The sequence below is a fragment of the Strongyloides ratti genome (genome assembly GCF_001040885.1).
Source record: "Strongyloides ratti genome assembly S_ratti_ED321, chromosome : 2".
Classification (NCBI taxonomy): domain Eukaryota; kingdom Metazoa; phylum Nematoda; class Chromadorea; order Rhabditida; family Strongyloididae; genus Strongyloides; species Strongyloides ratti.
Genome location: NC_037308.1, coordinates 7,719,453 through 7,747,440, shown reverse-complemented (window position 1 = coordinate 7,747,440; position 27,988 = coordinate 7,719,453). Strand labels below are relative to the sequence as shown.

Sequence of the window (27,988 nt, the reverse complement as noted above, 5' to 3'; positions counted from 1 at the left end):
ATTGCGTTTAAAAGAATTTAAAATGATTCAAAAGATGAAGGCTGCCGTTGTTTATGCCTTTGGTCCATCAAAAAATATAAAAATATTAAATGATTATGTTAAGCCTACTATTTTGGATCATGAATGCTTAATAAATGTTAAATTTGCAGGAGTAAATCCTGTAGATACATATATTAGAGAAGGTAAATATCCTGTTTTACCAGAACTACCATATATTCCTGGCAGGGAAGGATCTGGAATTGTTGTACAAGTAACTTTTTTTTTACTATATTATATTTTATTTATAAAAAATTTAGATTGGACCCGCATTTAAAGGTCAAATCTCTATTGGGGATCGTGTTTGGTTTTCAAGTCCAAGAACTGGTAGTTGTGCTGAATTTTGTGCTGCAAAACATGTCTTCCCACTTCCAAAAGAAGCACCTTTAGAATATGGTGCTGTTTTGGGTATTGCTTATTCATCTGCTTTTAGAGCTTTATTCATGAAAGCAAATATAACTGAGTCAGATACTTTATTAATACATGGTGCATCAGGAGGAGTTGGAACTGCTGCAATCCAACTAGCCAAATCTGTAGGAGCTAAGGTAATAGGAACAGCAGGAAGTGTTGAAGGAATGGAATTAATAAAAAAACATGGTTGTGACGAAGTCTATAATCACAGGACACCAGAATACATAAATCAACTCAAGGAAACATATCCTCAAGGTTTTAGCATAATCTTAGAAGTCTTAGCCAATGTTAATCTTGACAAAGATCTGGACTTAGTTGGAAAAAAAGGAAAAATAGTTATTATTGGAAACCGTGGTATGGCACAAATTGATGCTAGAAAACTGATGGCAAAGGAAAGTATGATTACGGGGGTAGGCTTAGCACATACAACACCACAAGAATTTCCTGTTATTGGTTCAACTCTTTCAACTTTATTAAACCAAAAAAAAATATTTCCCATAATACAAAAAATTGGAAAATTAGAAGATTTAAGTCAATTACATGATGAGATTATGGATCCAAATGTTACAAGAACTGGAAAAATAACTGTTTCTATTTAATTTATCAAGAGGAATTTTTTTTTCTTTACAATTTTTTTGTAATTATTTTTTAGTTAATTAAACCTTTAACTTTTCTACTCTTGTTTCATAAAATAATGATACCAAAGCTGCAAGTTGCACTTTTTCATCAGATCCTTGTGTTAATCTTTTATCGATAATGGCGATTTGTTCAATGAGATGAGCAATAATATCTTGAGCTAATTCCAATCTTAAAAGAAGATCTAACATTCCACCAATAAGATCAGTTAATGCAAAACCTCGATTTAAAAGGATTTCATTAATTGCTAGAAAAAAAAATTATTAAAAATAAGAAAAATAATACCTTTAAATCCTTTGTTAAGATCATCATTCATTAAGATTTTCAACATATTTTCAATAAGTTTTGGATTTGGTTGTCCTACACAATTATAAACATTATCTTCAGTAACTTTACCAAATGCCAAATGAGTACTTTGTAAAATATTAAGAACTCTTCTCATATCTCCACCACATAAATTCATTAGGGCTTTCTCACCATCATCATCAATATCAACTTTCTCTTGTTTTACAATCAATCGAAGTCTACATCCAATTAATGATGGATCAACAGGGGTAAAACGAAATCTTAATATATATCTCAATTAAAGAAAAAGAAAACTTTTTTTTTTGTTTTACCTTGTACATCTAGATTGTATAGCTGGTATAATTTTAGATAGATAATTACATATAATACAAAATCTAACATTGTCAGTAAATTTCTCTATAACTCTTCTTAATGCACCCTGAGCTTCTTTTGTCATAGCATCAGCTTCATCTAATATTACAAGTTTAAAATATTGTTCAGATTTTTTAGATTCAATTGAGTGTAATGTTTTTGTTTGTGCAAAATTTATTATCTCATCTCTTACAACACCAATACCACGATCATCAGAAGCATTTAACTAAATAAAATTGACATAATCTAATAATACTATAAATTATTACCTCTAATACCATAGTTTGTAAATATTTTTGTGAAGGATATATTCGTTTAGCTGCAGCTAGAATTGTAGATGTTTTACCAGTTCCTGGTGGCCCATAAAATAATAAATGTGGAAGTTTTTTATCATCTATCAATTTGGTCACTAAAAAAAAATGTACATATATATATGTACATATAGATATATTATTGTTTATGGATATGCAATATTTTCCTTACATGTATTAACTATTTCTTTGTGTGAAACTAAATCATCAAGTGTATCGGGTCTGTATTTTTCTACCCACGGTAAATTTTTACTTTCTACCATATCCAATAACTTAGTCATTATCTTGAATATTTTCTTATAAATAAATACCAATTTAATTTATTGAATTATAAAAAAAAAAAAAAATAGATGAAAAATACTATCTAATTTAGCATTAACTTTGTGTTCATCCGCGTTAAACGATTGTCCACACCGGTAAAATATACTCGTTTCAAGAATTAATTTTTTATACAAAAGTACACGTTACTCTTTCAAATTTATATACATTGAGGAAAAAAAAAAAGATTAAATTTGAAGTTATTTTTATTATCAAATTTTCATGTTATACCATTAGGATATAAAGAATAGAATTTTCACTATAACTTTATACATAATAAAAAATATATCACAAGCTAACTTTTTACTTTTTCATACATATATTGTCTATATATACTAGCGGGTACTTCTAAAATAGCAACATATTATATTTTTGTTTCTTTCTTTAAATTTTCTTCAATTTCTTATTTTATTTTGTGAGAAACAAAAATTATAATTTCTATAACATCAAGAAAAATTTCTCCTAGATAATTATTGTTGATTAACAATCAAACACCTGATCGTTATGTTTTATAATTATATAAAAATTTGTCTTAAAAAATATATTAGTTAACCGAAAGCATTTTAAAATATGTTTTAGAAAAATTATTTTTTTTATTTAATATCGACATTTTTAATGTCTTTATATTTATTTGTTTATTCCTCTATTCTATCATGGTTTGGGGAATTTTAATGCAGTTGTTATCTGAAGTAAGTATTTTTTTATATAATAAAACTTTAAAATATTTTGTCTAACTTTAGCTTTTCACATTTACTTCTATTATTGTCTTGGTAATATTTGTTATTTCTATATATTATTTAATTCAATTTTTTTATAATAATGATTCATTGTCAGTTTATGAAAATATTGAATCAACATCTGAAACACCAATTGATGATATTTCTATACCAAGTGATAACCTAATAAATAATGATAATTCAATTGAAGAAATAAAAAAGACCGGAATGGATTTTAAATCATTTGTTAAAAGAAGGCATTCCAGTACATCAGGGCGATCATTCCTAATTGCTAAGGCTGCCCATAATTATATTTGTGATAAAAAAAATACATTTAGAAGGCAAATGACAGAAATATCAAGAGAATCATTACCAAAACCACCAAAAGAATTTTTTGAACCTAGTTCTGCCCAAGAAATTCCTAATCATTTGAAACCAGAAAATTTTTATCTTATACATTCATTAAGAATGTTAGAATTACCAACTAATTTTGCATCAGATGTTTTACAATCAAGTAAATTTACAGCTAAAAAAGGTGATATTATAGTTAAACCAGGAGATGAAGATGATCATTTATATGTTGTACTACAAGGATGTTTAAATGTATATATTAAAGTAAGATTATATCTATCTAAATATATTTAAGATAAAAAAATATATATATAAATAAATATATATTTTTTTTTAGATTAATGAATGTAAAGAATGTTTAGTAAAAAAAATTGACAAAGGACATATGTTTTTTTCATTTTTATCACTAGTAGATGTTTTAATGGGAAAAGAGTCAAAATTTAAGACTGTTTCAGTGAGAGCAGCTGAAGATTGTATTGTGGCAAAGTATAATTTAAATCGTTTTAAAGAATCATTTAATGAAAATCCAAAAGATTGGATAAGACCTATTCAGATTATTGTCACGAGACTTTTACATGTGACTATGACTACATTACATCATTATTTAGGGTTAACAGAAGAGTTAATGAAAAGTAGGAGTATAGATGAAAATCTAACTGAAAAAGAAAAAAAATTTCATAGATTTGGAAATTCTATTAGGGTTACAAAAAGTAATACTAGAAATAAAATGAGGCGGTTGTTTAGTTATGATGAGGCACATGATCAATTAGATATTGCCATAAAATATTTTGGAGAAACATTAGGTATACCTGTAGAAAAAGCTAATTTATTATTACAAGATCGTGTTGATATGTTAGTTGCTTCAGAAAATCAAACTGTTATTGAACAAGGTTCAAATGATAATGTAAAATTGATTCTTGTTGTATCAGGAGCATTAAGATTATTACAAGAGGTAAAAGAGGAAGAAACAATTTTAGATGATGATATTGATAGTATGTTTGATAGTGATCAAATAACTGAAAAAGGTTATCATTTAATTTTACAAAAAGAAATTGTTGGTGGATTACAGTTATTGTCAAATGAACCTTCATTTTATAAAGTTAAAGCTGTGTCAAATTGTGTACTAGCAACAATAGGAAAAAATGAATTTAATGAATTATTAAATGAATGTCCAGAAATTGCTTTACATGTAGCATATTCTATAGTAAGAAGATTGTCACCTTTTATTAGAGCTGTTGATTTTGCTTTAGAATGGAATTTACTAGATTCTGGACAGGCTTTATTTAGGCATGGTGATAAGGCTGATAGTTTGTATGTTGTATTAACAGGTCGTTTAAGATCTGTTGATAAAAAATCAGTTTTAGAAGAATTTGGAAAAGGGTCTGCCATTGGTATGGTAGAATTGGTTCAAAAAAGACCTCGTCAATCAACTGTCCTTGCAATTCGATATTCACAAATATCTGAGGTGTCAAATAATTTATTGAATTATATAAAATTACAATTTCCACAAGTTGGATTTAGGCTTATAAAATTACTTGGAAATTATTTTGATTCTTCAAATAGTCAAAATACTTTATTAAATGGACCACCATTGTCAATTGATGGAATATCTCAAGATGCCATTTCACACATTAATAATCTTCATACTGTTGCAATACTACCAGCTTCTAAAGATGTTCCTCATACAGCATTTACATGTGAATTATATCATGCTCTAAATTTTTCAAAACATGTCTTACGTCTTTCGTCATCGAAAATTAAAGAACAATTAGGTAATTCTGTTCTTGAAAAACAAGCTGACTTTCGACTTATGCATTGGTTAAATGCTCAGGAAGATATATATCCATTAATTATATATGAGTGTGATTATGAAACAACTATGTGGACAAGGAGATGTTTAAGACAGGCAGATGCTATTTTAGTTGTTGCTAATGGTGCTAATAAACCATTAGAAAAAAGTTTTGTTGATGAGCATATGATGATGAATCAAGATGGTATTAGAACATGTAAAGAATTAGTTTTATTATGGGGAGAAGATGTTAGTAGTCCTAAGGGTACATATAATTGGTTAAAAGGAAGTTATTTTTCTGGTCATCATCATGTTAGAATGAATAAGAGAATGTTACAGTGGGATTTAAATGATAGTGATACTGAAAAAGAAATTTTAGATTATTATGAAAAAAATGTTTATTTTGAGAAACTTAATGTTCATAGTGATTTTAGTAGATTAGCAAGAATATTAACTGGAAATGCAATTGGTTTAGTATTGGGTGGAGGTGGAGCACGTGGGTCATCACATATAGGAGTATTGAAAGCAATGAAAGAATTTGAAGTACCTATTGATATTATTGGTGGAACATCTATTGGTTCATTTATTGGAGCTTTATATGCCCAAGATCCTAGTAGTGAAACAATTATTGAAAGATCAAGTAGATGGTTTCATGTAATGTCTTCAATATGGAATAAAATATTTGATTTAACTTATGCATATTCAGCTATGTTTTCTGGTGCCGGTTTTAATAAATCGATTAGAGATGTTTTTAAAGAAAGTTATATTGAAGATTGTTGGATTCCATATTTTTGTATTAGTACTGACATAACAGCTTCTGAAATGAGAGTTCATCGTTCTGGTTCAATATATTCATATGTTCGATCATCAATGTCATTAGCTGGATATTTACCACCATTATGTGATCCAATTGATGGACATTTATTGTTAGATGGTGGATATGTTAATAATTTACCAGCTGATGTTATGCGTTGTTTAGGGGCTAAATTTGTCATAGCTGTAGATGTTGGTTCTAGAGAAGAAAGAAATCTTTATAATTATGGTGATACTTTAAATGGATTTTGGGTTTTATTTAAAAAATTAAATCCATTTTGTGAACCTCCTGTTGTATTAAATATGGAAGAAATTCAAAGTCGATTAGCATATGTATCATGTACACGTCAACTTGAAATGGTAAAAAAAGCTCCATATTGTTGTTATTTAAGGCCTCCTATAGAAGAAATAAAAACACTAGATTTTCATCGTTTTGATGAAGTTAAAAATTTGGGTTATGAATACGGAAAAAAAAAGATTGAACATCTTGTTAATAATAATGAAACAATACAAGCTATTCTTGATCCAGTTAAAGGTCGCTTAAGGAAAGGTAAAGTATCTGGTAATGAGTTAAATTATTCTCATTTAACTCGAGCATCATCATTTACTGACCTTGCTGCAAGAATATCTAAAATTCCATCAATGAGAACAAATAATTCAATTTCTGATTTCACATCTTTAGATATTTGTGAAGAGTCTTCTGATGAAGATAAAGAGAGTACTCCAGAAGTAAGAACAGAACAAAATTCAAGAGCTGTTACTCCAAAACCATCAATTGAATAATTTACATTTAACATATACTAGAAAATAGCATTATTTAGAAATTCACATTTATACAAGGAGCTTCACATATGATCTCTTGAAATATTCAATTTATAGGCATATTATAGTATGTAAAATAATATCAAAGTTTTTATTCCTAATCATTATATGGTAGATAATTATAATTTGTTATTTATCCTAATAAGTAAATTTCTTTCAATTCTTAAAAAAAAAAAGTTATGTTGACGGATTAAAAAAAAAAAGAAAGACTTTATTTAATGAAGTAAAGCAAACACAAAAACAGTTTTAAGAAAACAGGAGAATTTTAAAAAAATAAAAATTATCTTCTAGATAAAACTTCATTGGCATTTAATGCACCACAATTTTCTTTTCCTTCGTTTAATGAAATAATATTTTGAGCAATTTCAACAGCTACACGATTTTGTGCTTCAATTGTAGAGGCACCAAGATGTGGAGTTGAAATAATTTTATTATTCTCAATAAGATCATAATATTTTGGTGGTTCTTCAGAATATACATCAAAAGCTGCACCTGAAACATGACCATTATTAATTGCTGAAACAAGATCTTCTTCATTAACAATTCCTCCTCTTGCAACATTTATTATTTTTACTCCTTTTTTACATCTGGATAATGTTTCTTTGTTTATCAAATTTTCTGTCTCTTTTGTTAATGGAACATGAACTGTAATATAATCAGAAATAGGATAAATTTCATCTAATGATAATAATTCAATTCCTTTTTGATTGGCAATTTCTTTAGAAATAAAAGGATCATATCCAACAACTTTCATACCAAATGCTTGCATACGTGATGCAACCATTTGACCAATTCTTCCTAATCCTATAATTCCAAGAATTTTACCACCAACCTCTTCACCCATAAAATTTTTTCTTGCCCATACTCTTGCTTTCATTGAGGCATCAGCTTGGGGAACTCTTCTTGCAAGTGAAAGAATAAGTGTACAGGTTAACTCAGCTGCAGATTGACTATTTCCAGAGGGTGTATTCATTACCAGGACACCATTTTTTGTTGCTGCCTTAATATCAATATTATCAACACCAGTACCAGCACGTCCTATAACTTTTAATCGTCCTTCTACTCCTGCTTCAATTAAATCACTAGTAATCTAAAAAACAAATATATATATATATATATCAATAATTTTATGATTATTATGAACCTTTGTTGCAGATCTAACAATTACAGCATCATAAAGAGGAAGTATTTTAAGTAACTGATCTTTTGTTTCATTTTTTCTAACAGTAACAGAAATTCCATGTTGTAAAAGTGTATCTATACATTCTTTTTCAATTTCATCAGCAATAAAAACATTACTAATCATAGCCATTTTATATAATATATAAGTAATCTAAAAATATAAATGAAATATATTTAACTTTTATATAATATTTATAGAGTATGTAATAAACGATTTAATAAAGTTTAAGCTATATGAATGATTTATAATAATATAAAAAGTTTTTTTTTTAATGCTGTAAAACAATTAAATAATTTATACTTTAGGCTTTAAACTTTCTATACAATATCTTAATAATGATGGCATTTCATTGACATGATATAAGATAAGGTTAATAGATAAAACACTAATGATGGCTACAAGCTACAAAAAATTATCTTTGTTATATAAAGAAATGAAAAAAAAACCTTATGGTCAATGATATATATCATATTATGAAAGTATGAAAAAATTTAAGTTACTTAAATTTCCTAATCTTTTTTTCATAAACTGATAAGATATAAAAATGTAATAAAAAAAAAGTTACTTTCTAAAATCACACCATAAAATAGTTATTTGTCATAAATTTGTCATTGTCTCTAAATACTTTATCCAACATTTTTTATTATATTTAATTAGATATCAAAGAAAATTAATAATTTGGGCTATTTCATTTGATTTGCTAAAAGATTTAAATTGCAATGATTTTTATAATTTAATCACAACAATTTACACTTTACAATTTTAATTAATTATATAGACATTCTTTAGTCTATGTAAAAATTCACGTGAATTGGTCATTTATATTTTATTAATATGATCTTTATTTTTAAAATTATTATAAACTATTCTAAAAATAAATAAATAATATTAAATTTCAAATAGTTATTATTTTTATTAAAATAAACAAATTTAAATATTATAATTATAAAATTTTAGAAAGTTTTTAAATTATATATTTAAAAAAAATATGTATGATTCTAATGAATTTGACAATTTTAAATCAAATAATCAGGTTTACATTTATTTAATATTATCAGAAGAGTTTATTATTATTATTTATATTAAGATAAAATATTTGCGTAAAATAAATTTACAACATAAAATAGAAATATTATAACATAAATTTTATTACGATATTTTGACCAAATAGTCACATTTTTTTTAGCTATCTAAATATTGTAATTAAAAAAAAAATGATTTATTTTTTTTTTATAAATGTATTTTTTTTTCCATAAGCTATTATATAAAGTTTTTGTTTTTAGAGTAAGAAAAAAAAAATTTTTTAACATGTTAAAATATACAATACTATCATTGAAAGAAAGATATTAATTAAATAAATTACTTGTTATCTTAGTTATTTTATTTTACATAAACGAAAGATAATTATTTTGTCTTTGAAAAAAAAATTTTTTATTAATTTATTTATAATAGTCATTTCTACTTTTATAGTTATGCGTTTTATAATTTAAATTACTTAAGACATTATTTTAAATATATTATAAATTATTTTTGTCCTATACTTTGTAGTATATTTAATTAAAAGTTATACTTAATTTGAAAGTTTAATATATTTAATTTATAAGTTTAGGAAGTTTATATATATAGTGATCATATAATATATTTTAATTTGAAAATCATCTATCATAGTTATGTATATATACATAATTGTGCAATACATTTTATTGAGTTATCTTGATGGCATGATCTTAACATTTTTAACGTTTATTCTTATCAATAAGAGCTAATTATAATACAAGATATTATAATAATAATAGTTAAAAGATAGTATCATTTATATTATTACATGGTTAATTATTTATTTAATTGTAAATTTTTTTTATGTAATCACCTTATTTAACAATGTTACTTATTTTCTTATCATTTTATTATTCTCTAACCATTTACTATTAAATTTAAAGTTTTCAAAAAATATTTTTTTTAAGTTCATTTATAATATGAATTTATTAGTGTACTTACATTTTCATATATAATGCCTTATCATTTAACTTCTTATCTATTTTTTTTTTAATTATAATTGTATACTTGAATTATAGATTAATTAGATAGAATTATGACAAACACTAGAGAATTATTATCAACAGTCCTGCCTTCAGAGATAATTAATAAATTATTTGATTTGAATTTATTGAATCCTGTTTGGTCATATTCTTTTATAAGAGGAACATTACTCAGTACATCAATTGCTGCATTTATATATTTTATTAAAAGAATGAGTGAAAAAAAAATTTTACCACCAAAAGGAGTTTCTAGAGATCATCAAAGTGTTGAAGTTCCAGGGCAAATAGGAGTTTTTAAAAGTTCTTTATTAGAAAAAGATGAAGATTTATATATTGAAACATCAATTCCATCTGTTACAACATTATGTGAAGCATTTGAACATGGTTTAGCTGTAGGTTTATTTTATAAATTTTTCCAATTTATTTATTTTTTTTGTATAGAAAAGAGGTAGAAATAATAAATGTTTAGGATATCATGAAACAAAAACTGGACCATATAAATGGTATACATATGGTGAGGTTGAAGATATGGCTCAAAATATTGGAAATGCTATTGTACAAAAGTTAGGTATTGTTCCATCAAATGATTCACATATCGGAATTTATGCTATTAATTGCCCAGAATGGATAATTACAGCACTTGGTTGTGCCAAACAATCAATTGTAGTTGTTCCACTTTATGACACACTTGGAGCAGATGCAGCAAGTTTTATTGTCCAACAAACAGAAATTAGGTATGTTATTATTATAAAAAAAAAATTTATATTAATTAAAAAATTTTTTAGTGTAATTGTTGTTGATAATCTTGAAAAAGTAAATAATTTACTTGAAAATAAAGAAAATTTACCATCATTAAAAAATATTATTGTCATTCAAGAATATGAAATTGATGATAATCTTTTCCAAAAAGGAAAAAATGTTGGAGTTGAAATTTTACCATGGCAAAAGTTAGAAAGTCTTGGTTCTGAATGTACAAATAAAGTTAATCTTCCAAAAAAAGATGATACTTATATTATTTGTTATACATCTGGTACAACTGGAACACCTAAAGGTGTAATTTTAACACATAAAAATCTTGTTGCTAATATGTCAGGTTTCCTTAGAATTATGGATAGATTTTCTCCAGAATTTGCCAATGAAGAACATACAATAATATCTTTTCTTCCACTTTCACATATGTTTGAACAAGTAAATCATTGGTCATGTTTAACTTTAGGATTTCAAATAGGTTATTTTAGAGGAAAAATTCAAGAGTTGACGTATGATATGAAAGCTCTTAAACCCACAATTTTTCCTGCTGTACCAAGATTATTAAATAGATTTTATGATCTTATACAAAAAAATGTTCATAATTCAGGATTTATTAAAAGAGCTATATTTAATTTAGCATATAATAGAAAAATAGCACAATTAAAAAGATATACTATTAATAGAGAAACAATATGGGATAAATTAATTTTTAAAAAAATTCAAGAAAATATTGGTGGAAGAGTACAATATATGATTACTGGATCAGCTCCTATTTCAGCAGAGGTTCTTGAAACTTGTAGAGTAGCATTAGGTGCTACAATTTTAGAAGGATATGGACAAACAGAGGTAATATTATTATTTATCTTTTTTTCTTAATATTAATTATATTATTTTTTATAGTGTACTGCATTATGTACTTTAACATTTCCAGGTGATTATACTGGTGGACATACTGGAAGTCCTGCTGCATGTAATATTATAAAATTAGGAGATGTTCCAGAATTGAATTATTTTGCCAAAGATAGATGTGGTGAAGTTTTAATTAAAGGTCCAAATGTAACAAAAGGATATTATAAAAATCCAGAAAAAACAGCAGAATTATTTAATGAAGAGGGATTCCTTCAAACTGGAGATATTGGTAGAGTTTTGCCTGATGGTACATTAAAAATTATTGATCGTAAAAAGCATATATTAAAATTGGCTCAAGGAGAGTATGTTGCACCAGAAAAAATTGAAAATATTTATGTTCGTTGTGATTCTGTTCAACAGGTATTTGTGGAAGGAGACTCTCTTGAAACATATCTTATAGCTATTATTGTTCCTGATATGGAAAGTATAAAAAAATGGTATCATGGACATGTAAAATCACCTGCCTCATCTGAAGATATATGTAATGATCCACAAACAATATCACATGTATTATCAGAATTACAGACAATTGGTAAAGAAATGAAACTTAATAGTATTGAACAAGTGAAAGCAATTCACATTGACTTAAATCCTTTTACTGTTGAAAATGGACTTTTAACACCAACTCTTAAATCAAAACGACCCCAATTAAGGTCATATTATAATGAAATTATTAAAGAATTATATAAAAGTACTAATGCTACTTTAGCTAAAAAATAATACATAAAAAAAATATACCAGGGTGTACATTTTATCTATATTTAATCAATATATTTTTTTTCATTTTTATTAGATTTTGTTATTATAAATATTATTTGATTTATTTTATATAAGATATAATTAATAACAAGTAACAAAAATTTTAAAGAAAAAAAATGTATGCAATTTATTTATCATGACATTAATTTATAATGATTAATTAAGGCAATTAAAATAGTATAAAAAGTTAAATTATTTATAGTTAAATCAAATATTATGATATTCAAAAGTGAATATAAGAACAAAGTTAGTTGTTTAATAATAGTTTCACAAAATCTTTAAAAAGAAAATTATTGAAAATTAATATTAAAAATAAAAATAAGGTCCATTATAAAAAAAATATGGTAACTTTTTCTTAAGATAAGTATCCATTAGGATTTTTTGATTGCCAATTCCACATATCTCTACACATCTCATTTATTCCAAAGTTTGCTTTCCAACCTAATTTCTCTCCTGCAAGAGTAGGATCACAATAAACTGAAGCAACATCACCAGGACGAGGTACTGATTTTTTAATTTCAATTTTATGTCCACATGCCTTTTCCATACCAGCTACCATTTGAAGAACAGAATATCCAGTTCCAGTTCCAAGGTTATATGTTTCTAAACCAATAGTTTTCATTTTTTTAATTCTATCAAATGCTGCAACATGACCTTTGGCTAAGTCTACTATATGTATGTAATCTCTTACACCGGTACCGTCAATTGTATCAAATTCTGTACCATATACATTAAGATATGGTAATTTTCCAACAGCAACTTGAGCAATATAAGGCATCAAATTATTAGGAATTCCTTTTGGATCTTCACCAATTAAACCAGATTGATGTGCTCCAACAGGATTAAAATATCGAAGTAAAATAATATTCCATTCTTTATCAGAAATTGCTATATCTCTTAAAACCTGTTCAATCATATATTTAGTCTGACCATATGGATTTGTCAATCCACATCCAACTCGACTATTTTCAGTTAAAGGTAATTCCTCTGGTGGTCCATAGACAGTTGCTGAACTTGAAAAAACAAAATTTTTAATATTATATTTAGTACATAACTTTAAAAGATTAAGTGAAGAAATAAGATTATTTTCATAATACATTAATGGAAACTGAACTGATTCAGTAACAGCTTTTAAAGCTGCCAAATGAACAACTCCATCAAATTTATTTTCCTTAAAAACTTTTTCAAGTGCATCAATATCAGTACAATCACATTTAATAAAATCGATCTTTTTTCCAGTCAATTGTGATACGCGTTTCAATGAGATAGCCTCACCATTCTCATCTTAAAATAATTATAATAAAAAAAAATTGAAACTTTTTTTTTTAAATTTAAATTACCTTCAATTGAATTAGAAAAATTATCTATACAAAGAACATCATAATTAGCTTCTAATAATTCTAAAACTGTATGTGATGCTATGAAACCGGCTGCTCCTGTAACTAGAATCTTCATTTTATAAAAATAATTTTTTTGTTATTTATTTAATAAAATCTGTAAATATACATTTTTTTGTTACTATTAAATATGAACATGTTAAAAATATCTTATTAAAATCATATATATATATATTTAATAAAATATTAATTTAATAAATACGAATAGAGAAGAAAAAATTTTTAGATATAAAATAGTTGTTTAATGTTAAAATACGTGTCAACACTTATAAAATAGGCTTGATAATAATATAGACACGTATATAAAATATTTCAAATATTTAATTTGAAATAAATGAATTTTTATATTATAATCACTATTGAATCTATATATTATATATATATTCATTAGAATGTATCTCAGAATAACTTTTATATATATAGACCAATAGGTTATTTGTTACAACAAATGTAATAATTTATAATAAATATATTATTATAAATTTTATAAATGATACTTTTTATATAAATAAGAACTATATTGGAAATATAATAAACTAAATTAAAATTTATACAATTTCATTATTATTTATATTAAAAAAAAAACATAAATATTCTTAATGTTAATCTTTAAGTGTTACAAAGTTTTTTTTATATTTAAAATGTACTACATAAATATACTTTTAATGTATTTAAGTACTGTATATAAATTAAAAATTTAAAAATAAATTTTGTATATATTAAAGTATTTTAGATACTGAAAAATAATAATTTTATACAAAATAAACTATTAATTTATAATGAAAACGAGCAATTTATAAACAATATCATCTATTATCATTTTTTTTTGTTTTTTAATTGGAGACTTTTTAAAATATTTGATGAATGATGAAAAGTAAAATAATTAGTTTGATATACATATACCATGATCAGTAACATTCTACTTTTAGATAAATGTATTATAATTATTTTAAAAATGTTAATATTTTTCTTTCTTTAACATTTAAATGTATATATAAAAATTTAAGATAACTTATAAAATATTATGATAATCATATATACAGTATGGTAAAGTAGAAACATTAATGTTTTGAGATAGATTTATAATATGTCTAAACAATATTAAATGATTTCATTATTAAATTGAAAAAGTTTGCCATTCATTCAAATTTAAATAATACTAACTAATGTTATTTGAATAAAATCTATTCCTTTAATGTTACAGTACAATAAAGATGATACCAAAACAAACAACAACAAAAAAAATACATCTTGAAACAACAAAATCTTATAACGAAATATAACATACATAACATTCCAACATATTCTAAAGAAGTTCTCTAAGAAACGCTTATAATTTCGATGGGTGAAAATATTGATAATTATTCGAGTGGAGAACCAGCACCAAAAAAACATATGTCTTCACAAGCTGTCTTAGGTTTAAAAAAGTGGGAATTGGATAATAATATTAAAACAGTTGATGAAAAATTTATTTGTGATGTTGAAGAACAAAAAACTTTAAGAGAAGAAGTAAAACCATGGAACAATGATCCCAAGTACTTTAAGGTTAGTTTATACTTTTTTTTTAACCTTATTAAAGAATATTATATTTAGAAAGTTGAAATTTCTGCATTAGCATTATTAAAAATGACAATGCATTCTAAAAGAGGTGGTGAAATTGAAGTTATGGGTGTTATGCAAGGAAAAGTTTCTGGGGATACTATTATAGTAATTGATGCTATTCCTTTACCAGTTGAAGGAACTGAAACAAGAGTAAATGCGCAAGAACAGGCAAATGAATATTTGGTGAGTGCGACTGATATGAGTCAATATATGGAACGACTGGAGTGTGTCATTGGTTGGTATCACTCTCATCCAGGTTATGGATGTTGGCTTAGTGGTATTGATGTAGAAACTCAACAATTACACCAACAATTTAATGAACCATATTTGGCAGTCGTAATTGATCCTCTCAAAACTGCTATTGCAGGAAAAGTTGAAATTGGAGCATTTAGAACACTTAATCGTATTGATACTTCTAATAGTAGTTCAAGTAATATTACCAATAAAGGTATAACTGGTGATAAAGCTAAAGATTACGGGGCTCATGCTCATAGATATTATGAACTTGAGGTATCATTTATCAAACATAAATTGGATAGTGAACATTTAGATATTCTTTGGGAAAGTAATTGGTATGATATTCTTCAGAAATCCTCCTTATTTGATTGTTTAATGCATACAAAAGGAGTCCTAAAAAATTCAATTGATTCAATTAAATGTAGTATGAATGGATTAAATAAGGGTTCTGGATCTAGTATAAGTAAAGTTTCAAAAAAATGTAAATGTGTAAATAAACAATTAAGGCATGATATCTTCTTAGAAAAACTAAGACTTTCAATTTTTAATAAAAATTTAAAGAATATAATGAATGAACATTTAGAGTATGATAAACTTTTGGATGGTAATGTTACAAAAAATACCGTGAATAATGATGCTAAATTGGAAATGAATGATCAAGAAAAATTAACAAATGATTTTAATTTAACTGTGAAAGCTGATGTATCTGAAGTTGATTCTTTTTTGGAATGACATTTCCAGTAAAATTTGTGTTTTTATTTTAAATATTTAAGTTATTGAAGTAAACAATATAAATATTTGTTTTGTATAAATTGTTGAACGATTGAATTATTTGTAATTTACAATTCTCCATTTTTTGTTTTTAGATTTTGATGTATCAGCATACAACATTCATAGATAATTGTCGGGTTAGATTTAAAAATGACACAAATGAGTTGATTATTCAGTTTGAGAATTCTCATGAAGGATATTTATATTCATTCAAAGAATTTAAACAACCAACCATGGTTACATTTACAAGTGAAAATGTTGTTTTGCTTTATGAATATATGGATACAGTAAAATTACTATTTTTCAATTTCGTTGATTCTATAAAACCAAAAACATTTAATATATGTAATCTTCATTTAAATAAAAAAAATATAGAAACATATAGCAGTTTTGGTACTTGTACTGTTAAAGTATACTCAACAGATTTGGTGAATTCATTAAGTAATACAAAAGAAATATTTCTTAACTCTCGACTTAGATCAATTTTAAATAAAACATATTATATTAACAATCAAGGTAAAGTATTAGTTTTTCAATATTTTCCAAATTTTAGTTGTCAAGAATTAACTATTCCAATAGATATTCAATACATAGAATCTGGTTGTGAATTTGTAGTTCTTATTGGTGAATTTAATAATATGATATATTTATATACTCATGGAAGTGGTTATCATGGATGTTTAGGAAAAGAAAAAGCCAAGGCTAATGAAGTTGTTGAAGCTTTTAAAGTTCCAAAAGAAAAATTTGATAGAGTTGAATGTGTGGATTTTGGTGTTAAAGTGTTTCTCAAATCCATCAATTCCATATTTATATGGGGATGGAATAAAGATTTTGAGTTATCTAGTTGTTTAGATGATAATGTTGTGTTGTATGAACCAGCAGAAATTGAAATTGATGACTAATTTTTTTTATCTATTTTTATTATCTAGAATTTATTTAGAATTTTACAAACTTTATATCAATATATTTAATATATGAAACAATTTTATAATGAACACAAAAATAAAATACATATTTATTATAAGCGATTTTGCTAAAATTATATGTAGAAGAAATGTTAAATCGGTATATTGGTAAATCTCTTATTTTTTTATTAATGATAACAATGATTTGTTTATAAAATAAAAATGTATAAAACTTTAAAATGATTATATTTAAAACTTACTTGTAGTAAAAGTTTTTTTTTTTAATTTAAAAGTAAAAGTATAATTATTTAATAGTCTTTGAAATATGATAAATTTTGAATATATTCATGATCATATAAAAATTAAAACTTTTAAAGTTATAAGTAATTCAAATTATAGGGAAAAGCAAAAGAATATTTTTTTAAAAAACTCAAACCCTATGATACAATGAATAATTTTAAAGTTGAGTAACATATTTTATACAACTTTTTATTTCTGAAAATTTCATTAAACCTAATCTCATTTTCATAGAACTTCTCAGATTTTAAATATGATAAAAATTTTAGATTGATAAAATTTTTCATAAACATACTTATAACATAGAAAAATGAGCTCCTAGAAGCATAGAGATTTGTGTTAGATTATTTTTCACTTTCTAATTATAGTCGATGTTGAAAATATTTACTAATTTTTAATGAATTTTAGAATATAATATCAAGTATTTTTTATCACATAATCTATTGTTATCATTTTTTGTATCTCAAAAGTTGTTAGAAATATACAAATATTTTGAAAGTAAACTTAATTTGAAGATTCATTAAAAGTTAATGAAAGAAATTGACTCATTTTTATTACTATGTTAAAACAAGACATGCCAAAAGGCGGAAAATTTTATAAAATATTTCATTGTTTCTAAATTTTAATTATCTTAGTCAAAACTTATTATGTACCAATGAAACAGATATCAATCAATTTGATTTAAAAAGTTTATCTAGAATGAATAATCTTTATATTAACTATTTTACTTTTTATAGAGATTATAATTGGTTGCGAATTTTATAAATTTCCGACTTGACCTTTGATAATCTTTGTAATGATAAAAACATTTTTAGTGATAACACATTAGTTGAAAGTTAAAGTTTGTGTTTTTCCCATTAAATTTAATGTAATTCCCTTGCGTATGAAAATATCAATATAATTTGAAAGCAAATATTTTTTAGAAATTTAAAATTAATACTACTTTACAATAATATATATATATATGCTGAAAATTTAGAATATAAACATTTTTTTTAAAATTTAATTACGTATAAGAATAGAAAATTATTGATTTATTTATGCTTAAAAATATGAAAACAAGACCAAATTTTTCTAAATTTTCCTTTTTTTTTTTAAATTAATCATCAATGAATTTTTAAAGTGTATTTGCCATTTGACACTTTAAATTAAAAAAAAATTAATACAAGAATAGACATAGATTTATCGGTTAATAATATAAAATATAGTAAAACTGGTTAATTTTTCAAAGTTAGTATCTTCCTTGTGTTGCCTGAGAAACCGCCTGATTTACAGCTGTTCTTGCAGCTGCAGAAGCTGCCGTATTAGCAAAAGATGAAACATCACGATCTCTCATTACAGATTCACCAAATTCCCTTCTTGCTCTATCAAAACTAAAATTAGTTCCAGCTCCCTTATATATACCATAGACTTGGAACAATGATACAACAATTCCTACAAATGCAATAGTATAACAAACTCCAGAAAGAAGCATTACTAAACCAATTAAAGGATGTTCATGAAAAGCTGTAATTCCATTAGACCATCCACAAGCATAAGAAGATAATCCCAATGCTTGAACGAGACAAAATATTCCATGGAAAAAAAGGACAAAGAAAAAGATCATAAAATTAAAACTTGAATCATCTCTAAAAGCCTTATAAACTGGTCTAAACCAAAATAAATATGAGCATGATGAAAAAAGAACCATCTCTATCATTGATAAAAAGAAAATTCCAATACCACCACCACCAAAAAGGAAATAGAAGAGAGAAGCAAGAACATTAATCGCTGACGCAGCAACATAAATTAAATAAACACGATATACCATATAAACAACCTTTTGAAATTGTACAGGAATTTCAACTTCTATATCTTGGTAAAAACATGGTTCCAATGGTATGGCACTTGGAATAGGTGGCCAGTTATGTGGTCTATTTTGTACTCCACCATTACCGGCTTGAGCCTGTCTACGTTCAAATTCTTGCTGCCTTCTCTGAAGTTCCTGTTCTTTTCTTCGAAGTTCTTCCTGTTGGCGAAACAAATCATCTGCTGTAGTATTTGAAGACTAAAAATAATAATTATAAAAATAATTTTTTTAATACTTTTACCATAATTCAAAAGTTTCTATTTTTTGTATAAAAAAAAATATTACTTAAATAAAATTACAAACAAAAGAAAAAAAAATTAATAAAAGTATATATATAAAAAAAAATATTATTTAATATATTAAATTACAGTATCTAAAAATTGTGCCATATTAAAAAGAATATAAATTATCGTTAATCAATACTAAAATATATACATGCATTATACGTTTCTTTATGCCACATAAAGATAAAATTACACTCATGAATATAATTATTTTAAGTAAACTTACTGATGAAACAACAGCTTGTCCTGATGATATTGGAGTATCATTTTTATCAAAAGGATTATATTCCTCATTAACTTTTGTTGATGATGATGATTGAGTAGCTTGTTGTACGCTAGGATCCTAAAAAAAAAATAAAATTTTCAAATAATTGTCTTACAGCAAAAGGATCTGCAAATGGATTTTCATTCAGCCCAGACATTTAAATTAGTAATAAAATTTTATTAATCTATATATAAAAATATATTTTTTTTATTAAAAAAGAAAAATTAATAAAAGATATTTCATTAATATAAATTTAATGTTATATTGGAAAATATATATTAATAAAAATAGTATTATGTTGGCAAATTCAATACTATTGGCCACAAAAGTAATATCTAAATAAACAATAAACATTGAATATAAAAATGAATATAATTACATGTTATATTTTTACCTAATAAACAAGATATACTTAGAAGTGAAAAAAAAAAAATTTATATTTATCATGAATGGTCTATTGACCAATGAAGCTAATGGAATAATTTTTTTTTTTTATTTTTATATAAATAATAGTTTATGGAAAAGGCAACTAGTTTCAATAAAATTTATCTTCTCTAGACAAATATGAATAAATAATACAAAATTTGGAGAATATTTAGTTTAAAACATTGTAATTATATGATTTTCAAATACTATAAATAAAATTATAATGTTTCACTGACTGCACTTCAACTCTTAGCACAAGAAGACAGAGTATTTGGTGTAACGTATATTAACTAACAACTACTCTTTTAAGGGAACTATTTTTCTTGTGATATTATCACTGTCAATAGTTACGTTATCTAGGCAATCTAATCAAACATAATCACAGATGTTTATGTATAAAATTTACTTTTTACAATATATAAATCTTATGACATTTTACGATTAGCTGATTTTTTTTTTCTCCAATTACATGTTTATTACTTGTTTGTTTTTTTTTTTCCATATATATTATTTTTTACAATATTATAAAAATAATATTAATGGTTATTAGAAGTTAATTTTATCAATCATGTATTAATTTCAGTTTGTTTAAAGGATAACTTTTTTCCACTAGGCTTATTTTATAATAATTATATACCTTATATTTTTTTTTATTTGTTTACTTGGTTATTTTTTTGTTTATTTTTAAATATATTTAAACACACCAAGAGAAGGGAAGATATAATTTTTAGTTATAAAAGTTATCTCTTGATATTCATGTGCCAATAATAAAATCTACTATTTTTAGAATATATATAAGTATTCTAAATATTTAAAGTAGTTTTATTAGGCAATAAAAATGTGAATTTGTAATTAAATTCTTTATAAACAACTTATTTATATCATATTTATTCAATTAGTCACAATTAAATTATTCATAGTTGTATTATATTAGGATATAATTACTATAAATAGTTTTTTAAATATATAATTAAATCTTTACATTACAACTTCTCTTAATAAATGTTTATGGGTACATTTTTTTTTTCTCAAATTTTAACAAACTTTATCAGATCATTTTGGGATTATAAGTATTTAAATTTTAAAATTTGACTATATTAATATTTTTTTGTTTTAATTCTATACGATTAAAGATAAAAGAGGATTTATAGATTTTTTTTAAGCTAGTATATATTATGGCATAGTTTAAATAATAGCTATCTTTTTTTTTTTGTTTAGTATAGTATTGTTTAATAATTTATTTGAATTTTAGTTAGTTCATCATGCATAAATATTTTCTAGTGAATTTTAGTTGTGTATAGATATTAATAATTATAAATTCAAATAAATTTTTTCTTTCATTAGAAATTTTCTTTTTGTGTTAAAATATAATTAGCTAGTATAGTTGTTTTCTTATTTTGTTTTTTTTTTACCTGTATACAGCTTTTTTTTTAACATCCAATGCTACTATTTTTTTTTCTTCAAATATATATTTATTATATAATTCTACTACATTATTTTTCTAACATATTCCAAAATATTATTTTAACAGTGTAGTACAAATATCTTCTATATACAAAAATAGTTATAAAATTAATTTAAAAAAGGTAATGATTTTTTCAGTTGAATTTTGACCTTGAGAATTTTATAAACATATTTACATAAAAATTTGATGTGTGCTAATTAATTATGTTGGTTTATATTTAGAAAATTTATATGATTTTTATATTTACTCAATACCTTTTTTTTTTTTTTATTAATTATTTTTTTTTTCTCTCTGCTATTGTTAATTGGTTGTTGGAAATTTTTAATTTTTTTTATTTAATCATTTAGCAAATAATTTTTTAATAAAATTTTGATTAGTTTTTTTTAAATATTTTTTAATACAACATCTTTTTAGAGATCATTGATGAAACATCTTTAAATAAATTTTCTCTAGTGTATTTTTATATTTAAAATTTGTAAATTGTTATACAATTTTTAAATATTTTAGCATGTAAACACAATACATACAAGTCATATTTTGATTTGTTATTAAATATATATAGAATACCCTATTTTTTTTTGTAAACATAATTACTAATTTAGTTTTATTATTTCTAAATCAATACGTATAATATATATATATACACATTTGTATATATTTTATTGTTATTATTGTTAAAAAAAAACTTTTGTGATATATGTATTTTCGTCACATATTTTGTATATCATATCCTAAGCGTATATATACAAAACATAATTATCTTGATACTAACTAAATTTTATCTACTACATTTATGTATAATTTTATTAAATGTATAGAATATATAGGAATAAATTTGTTAAAGTTAAATTTAATATATTACATGTACATATATATGTACATAATATAAACTTTTAATTATTTTGAGCATTATTTATATTTGTATATATGTTAAAAATATTAAAAGATCTATTTGTTGTATCATTGAAAATAAAAAAAAAAAAATTAAAATTTATTATACAATGTTCGTATATTTATTGTTACTACATATTTTTTACAATATTTATTTAAAGCAGTTAAAATTTATATATTTTTCCTATTAAAAATACTTTTTTTTTTCTTTTTTGATCACCGGGATAGTTCTTGTTGCTTAGCAGCATTAAATATTTTGAAATCAATTTATTTAAAATACATTATACAATATATATTGTATTATTTTTTTCTATTATTTTAAAATTATAATAGACAAGTATTTAAATTACACCAATTAAAAAATTTTTTTTTTATTATATCTATTTATACTTTTGTTTGATTTAACAAAAATAGTATTAATTAGCTACTAAAAAGATATTTTATTATATAATATATTAGTTATAGATAATTGAATTTATTTAAAATACAATAATATTTGTGTCTATTTTTCTCATTCATATATCAATTTGAAATTATTAAAATATAAATAATTATATATAAATTTTAACTTGTTTTATAAGCAAGTATTTATAATTAAATGGTAATATTTTAATTGTTTTTAATGTCGTATCTTTCATTTTTCCCTTACATTAAAATAACTTCATTTATCTTTTTTAAAATATTAATAACAGTAATATAAACTATATAGAAGTTGATGCGTCCTTGTAAACTTGATTTTCTTTACTATTAATTATCATTTTGGTTTGGTAGGATCTGGCGATTTACAACATTTTACATATTTATAGTAGTATTTAATAAAATATTTTTCCTATATTTTAAAGAAAGCTTAACATTTAAAGAAGTTTAAGGATATAAATATACACTATGTCCTCTTATCAATATTCCATAATCCTTCAAAATATTTTGAAGGGTCAAAAGAGGGGGACAAATAATATGTTATTATGTAGTTTTATAAGTCAGAGAAATAAGTTGAATTTGAATAATAAATATTACTAGTCCTTTATATTTAATAGAAATATATTTTTCTTCATAATATAAAACTATATATAAATATCCATATAATTATTTTTATTATGATTTAAAAATTTTTTTTTTTCTTATTATAAACATTTTTTTTTTTAAATATTGGTGTTATTTTTTTTATTACAGTAAAAATTAAAAAAAAATTTTTATTATTGATATAAAATTATATATTTTATTATGTATTTTATTATCAGAAAAGAATTTTTTTTTACAGGCGTTAGACTATACGTCATCAATAATTTTATAAAACTATTATTATTTCAGAATATATATCTCAACATTTATCATTAAATTATTCATATTGTGAGTGTTTACTAGTTCTATTCTTAAAGTTCAATATAAAACAAATACATAATTGTTGTATTTTAAAGGTTAAGCTTTTCTAACATCATATCATTTTGCTGCTAATTATATACAATAAAGTACACCAGAAAGAAATCAATTAAAAATTTTCGATCAACTTGCGCAGTATATACATTTATATTGATACTACACAAATACAAACTATTCTATATAATATATTCAATAATAATTATATATTTTTCCTTAAAATTAAATTACATTTTATTATAATTAAATATTTATAATATAATTAACTAATGTTTGATAATAATCTATGATTTAAATAACAGTAGCAGACATTGTATATTCTTAATATAAATGCATATATTTTGGGAAAATTCAAATTGGCCTGGTGCTCATATTGAACCAGCCATTAATTGTTTATCATGGATTGATTCACCTGATGATAATAAACCAGATCAAGGTTTACTTGCTGCTGGTTCAGAATCGGGATCTGTTGGTATAACACATACATATTTATTACCAGAAGAAGAAGATGATATGAAAAGATATAATTTTAATTTAAGAGGTCATCATTCACCTATTTCTATGGTTGCCTGGAATAGAAATTATTCAAAATTAGCTTCATGTGATAATAATGGTATCATTTATGTATGGGTACCAAATGAGGAACGTTATTCAGTTGAAATAATTAATCAACGTGGTAAATTTTTATTTTTTTATTAATTATAATTTAAATATATATATTTTTTTTTAATATAGGAGTTCGAGTTCAAGAACTTTGTTGGGCCCCTGATGGAAATGCTATAACAATAATCTATGATGATTTAGTTCTTGTTGGTGGTGCTAATGGTCAAAGAATATGGTCAAATTCATTTCCTGAAACTGTTCGTTCAGGTGCATGGGCATATAATTCACGGGAACTTATATTAGGTGTAGGAAATAAAATTCAAGTTTTTAGTAATCAAGGTGCAGTTATATTTCCTGAACGTACAATAAGTCAAAATTCTATAATTAAAAAAATAGCATCATCTTCATTAAGAGAATTTGATAAAAAATGGACAATTGCAATATGTGATGAATCAGAAAAGATATATCTTATTAATTCTTATGATGATTTATTCCCACATAAATGGAAATGTGATGAAGCTATATTAGATATGAAGTGGGATGGATCAGGAATACATTTAGGTGTAATGTGTACTAATAATAAATTTTTTATACTAGATTATATGGGAAGAGTTTTGTATTCAAGAAAAATAATAATTCCTCAACCTCCACCTGTATTAGGATTATCAAAATATGATAGTGAAAAAGAGAAGAAACGAACTATGTTAAAAACTTTTACATGGGCACATAATGATAATGTTATTATTTTAGCTGCTGGTGGTTCATTAGCTGTTGGTCATGTTTGGAAAACAATACCTAAATTATCAACACTTGTTACATATGAAATTTGGAAATCATTAGGAAAATCTTCAAAAAATGTAAATCAACTTGTATTACCTACAAGTGTAAAAACAACCATTTGTTCATTAGATCATCATATAATAAAATGTAGAATACCAACACCAGAAGAATTATGTGCAGCAATTTGCGAACCAAAAAATTACATGAATTATTGTTCGATAATATTTGATTCTAAAAAAAGACATTTCTATTTAGCAATTGAGCATTTGGGAGGCAATTTTGCAATTCTTAAAGGTATGTTTTTAATTTAAAAAATTTTAACAAGTAATTTTCTTTTTAGGAAAACAAGTTAATCGTTTAATTCCAAAATTTGTAATATCTATACCACCTCATTTGTCAAAACATTTTCAAAATAATTCATTAAAAAAATCAGCAAATGATCCTTTTACATTTTATGATAAACAAATGGGAAATATTTTTGATTTTGTCAATGAAGCAAATAATAATACAAAGAGTAATTTAAATAATGGATCTTCAGCACAAGTAGAAGATTTAGCTGCATTTAGGAGAGATTCTAATCAAAGGTATAGTGTTTGGAGAAGATCTAAAAGGCAGTTACGAGCGTTGATGTTAAAACATTTTCAAAATTTTTCTAGAGATGAAAATAATACGTTAAAAAAATCTCATTATCCACATGAGTTAAAAAATGCAGAAAGTGTATTAAAGAAGAAGAAGAAGTCAAAACACATAATTTTAAATATTTCAGCAAATATTATATGCACAAAATTTCAAATTTCTGCTTCTCAACATAGTTATGTAAGTAACTATCTACCGACATTCCTTGGATATGTCAATTTTAAAACATCAGTACTTCATTTACAACCAAGGCAAATGACAGTTCATTTATCAGATTTAACAACATTAACTTCTAATTGTAAGGAAAAAGGTGTAAATTTTGCCGAATGTAGTCAGAATATTGTAAATATGGATGATCCTATAACTGAACACCCAATTAATGAAACAGAACCAGCATTTGAATTAATGTCTGATGAAATTTCAATGTACCTTGAAATATATAAAGAATTTTATAATCTTAGAAAAGTTGTTATTGATTATGTTGAAAGTTTAGAAAAAAATTTAATTAATTCAAAGAAAGTTGAAACATTGTTTTATAATAAACCATGTAGTATAGATTCTACTTCTTACATTGTTGATCAAAGCATAAATTTACAACAATATCCTATGAATAATAGTACAACATCTACAGAGTCATGGCACAATGTCGTTGATTCATTTGAATATATAGATGATGATGACAATGTTAATGATAATATTCCATTGATTGGGGAAAGAAGTATAAATAACTTAGACATAACTCTTACTGATAATTCATTATTATCTTCAAAACAAATTGAGGAAGTACAAATTATAAAAGAAAAATTAGCTAAATTATATGAATTTTTAAATGATTCAACAGAACATATAGAGTATGAAAAGATATTGTCTTCAAATAAAAATATATTGTACAATTCTCAAATTACTAATGAATATCGTAAAGACATATTAAACATATCTAAAAAAGTTGATTTTATTCGAGAATTTATCTACTCAACCCAATTTGAGAATAGGGATATTGAACATGATTTTGAAAATGGATTGTCTGGTTTGACAAAAATTTTAAACAATTTCCCTATTACTATAAATGATATAGAGTCATCTACCAAAGCCTCTTTAACCTCAACTATTATACCGAAAAAAGTACCACTAAAGAAAAGTAAACTCAAATTGTCTAATATTAAAACAATTTTTAAACAAAAAAGTTATCCTGATATTGGATCAAGATTACTTGATGCTCAACAACTTATTGATGAGTTGCCAAATCATCGAACAGCTTCAAATAGAATAGTACCAACAACATCAGCAATAGAACCTTTACCCCATTTACTTGTAATGACAAACAAAGCACCTTTTTGGAATGAACAAAGTCAAGTTTATCAACTAGATTTTGGTGGTCGTGTAACTCAGGAAAGTGCAAAAAATTTTCAAATAGAATACAAGGATAAGCAAGTAATGCAATTTGGTAGAATAGAAGGAGGTGCTTATACATTAGATTTCTGTTCTCCTTTCAGTGCTGTTCAAGCTTTTGCAATTGCTTTAGCTAGTATTACACAAAGACTTAAATAATAATATTATTGATACCGGTATAACCATGTAATCGAATATCAACTTTAGTTTTTCTTTTTAAATTGTATTATATTATTTTATTATAAACTTATAAAAATGAATATTTATTTTTAATTTTAATGATATAATAGATGAATTTTGATTTGATAAAATTTCTT

At 24.0% G+C, this 27,988-nt stretch overlaps 10 protein-coding genes across 10 annotated transcripts; 6 read left to right on the top strand and 4 right to left on the bottom strand.

Annotated features, from left to right (window-relative positions):
- Positions 1 to 22: 22 nt before the first annotated feature.
- SRAE_2000248400 (Quinone oxidoreductase) lies at positions 23 to 1,046 on the top strand (the record flags this gene model as incomplete). Its single annotated transcript, XM_024653557.1, has 2 exons — positions 23 to 250; positions 297 to 1,046. 2 exons carry the CDS (start codon positions 23 to 25, stop codon positions 1,044 to 1,046), a joined length of 978 nt encoding a protein of 325 aa, XP_024507022.1.
- A 57-nt stretch (positions 1,047 to 1,103) lies between these two features.
- On the bottom strand, positions 1,104 to 2,332 carry SRAE_2000248300 (Replication factor C subunit 5; the record flags this gene model as incomplete). The annotated part of the gene is made up of 5 exons (XM_024653556.1): positions 1,104 to 1,330; positions 1,369 to 1,649; positions 1,701 to 1,966; positions 2,010 to 2,149; positions 2,224 to 2,332. 5 exons carry the CDS (start codon positions 2,330 to 2,332, stop codon positions 1,104 to 1,106), a joined length of 1,023 nt encoding a protein of 340 aa, XP_024507021.1.
- A 690-nt stretch (positions 2,333 to 3,022) lies between these two features.
- On the top strand, positions 3,023 to 6,821 carry SRAE_2000248200 (Neuropathy target esterase sws; the record flags this gene model as incomplete). The annotated part of the gene is made up of 3 exons (XM_024653555.1): positions 3,023 to 3,058; positions 3,110 to 3,700; positions 3,774 to 6,821. 3 exons carry the CDS (start codon positions 3,023 to 3,025, stop codon positions 6,819 to 6,821), a joined length of 3,675 nt encoding a protein of 1,224 aa, XP_024507020.1.
- Positions 6,822 to 7,140: 319 nt separating this feature from the next.
- Positions 7,141 to 8,172, bottom strand: SRAE_2000248100 (D-3-phosphoglycerate dehydrogenase; the record flags this gene model as incomplete). The annotated part of the gene is made up of 2 exons (XM_024653554.1): positions 7,141 to 7,950; positions 8,005 to 8,172. 2 exons carry the CDS (start codon positions 8,170 to 8,172, stop codon positions 7,141 to 7,143), a joined length of 978 nt encoding a protein of 325 aa, XP_024507019.1.
- A 1,963-nt stretch (positions 8,173 to 10,135) lies between these two features.
- SRAE_2000248000 (Long-chain-fatty-acid--CoA ligase 6) lies at positions 10,136 to 12,461 on the top strand (the record flags this gene model as incomplete). Its single annotated transcript, XM_024653553.1, has 4 exons — positions 10,136 to 10,474; positions 10,524 to 10,816; positions 10,868 to 11,678; positions 11,733 to 12,461. 4 exons carry the CDS (start codon positions 10,136 to 10,138, stop codon positions 12,459 to 12,461), a joined length of 2,172 nt encoding a protein of 723 aa, XP_024507018.1.
- Positions 12,462 to 12,855: 394 nt separating this feature from the next.
- On the bottom strand, positions 12,856 to 13,955 carry SRAE_2000247900 (UDP-glucuronic acid decarboxylase 1; the record flags this gene model as incomplete). Its single annotated transcript, XM_024653552.1, has 2 exons — positions 12,856 to 13,784; positions 13,841 to 13,955. 2 exons carry the CDS (start codon positions 13,953 to 13,955, stop codon positions 12,856 to 12,858), a joined length of 1,044 nt encoding a protein of 347 aa, XP_024507017.1.
- Positions 13,956 to 15,238: 1,283 nt separating this feature from the next.
- On the top strand, positions 15,239 to 16,468 carry SRAE_2000247800 (COP9 signalosome complex subunit 5; the record flags this gene model as incomplete). The annotated part of the gene is made up of 2 exons (XM_024653550.1): positions 15,239 to 15,442; positions 15,491 to 16,468. The coding sequence occupies 2 exons, from the start codon at positions 15,239 to 15,241 to the stop codon at positions 16,466 to 16,468; spliced, it is 1,182 nt and encodes a 393-aa protein (XP_024507016.1).
- A 140-nt stretch (positions 16,469 to 16,608) lies between these two features.
- On the top strand, positions 16,609 to 17,409 carry SRAE_2000247700 (Regulator of chromosome condensation 1/beta-lactamase-inhibitor protein II domain-containing protein; the record flags this gene model as incomplete). Its single annotated transcript, XM_024653549.1, has 1 exon — positions 16,609 to 17,409. The coding sequence occupies one exon, from the start codon at positions 16,609 to 16,611 to the stop codon at positions 17,407 to 17,409; it is 801 nt and encodes a 266-aa protein (XP_024507015.1).
- Positions 17,410 to 18,940: 1,531 nt separating this feature from the next.
- Positions 18,941 to 20,264, bottom strand: SRAE_2000247600 (Scamp; the record flags this gene model as incomplete). Its single annotated transcript, XM_024653548.1, has 3 exons — positions 18,941 to 19,756; positions 20,069 to 20,185; positions 20,223 to 20,264. The coding sequence occupies 3 exons, from the start codon at positions 20,262 to 20,264 to the stop codon at positions 18,941 to 18,943; spliced, it is 975 nt and encodes a 324-aa protein (XP_024507014.1).
- Positions 20,265 to 24,593: 4,329 nt separating this feature from the next.
- SRAE_2000247500 (Tubby, C-terminal domain and WD40 repeat and WD40/YVTN repeat-like-containing domain and WD40-repeat-containing domain and Tubby C-terminal-like domain-containing protein) lies at positions 24,594 to 27,830 on the top strand (the record flags this gene model as incomplete). Its single annotated transcript, XM_024653547.1, has 3 exons — positions 24,594 to 24,939; positions 24,999 to 25,940; positions 25,987 to 27,830. 3 exons carry the CDS (start codon positions 24,594 to 24,596, stop codon positions 27,828 to 27,830), a joined length of 3,132 nt encoding a protein of 1,043 aa, XP_024507013.1.
- Positions 27,831 to 27,988: the final 158 nt, after the last annotated feature.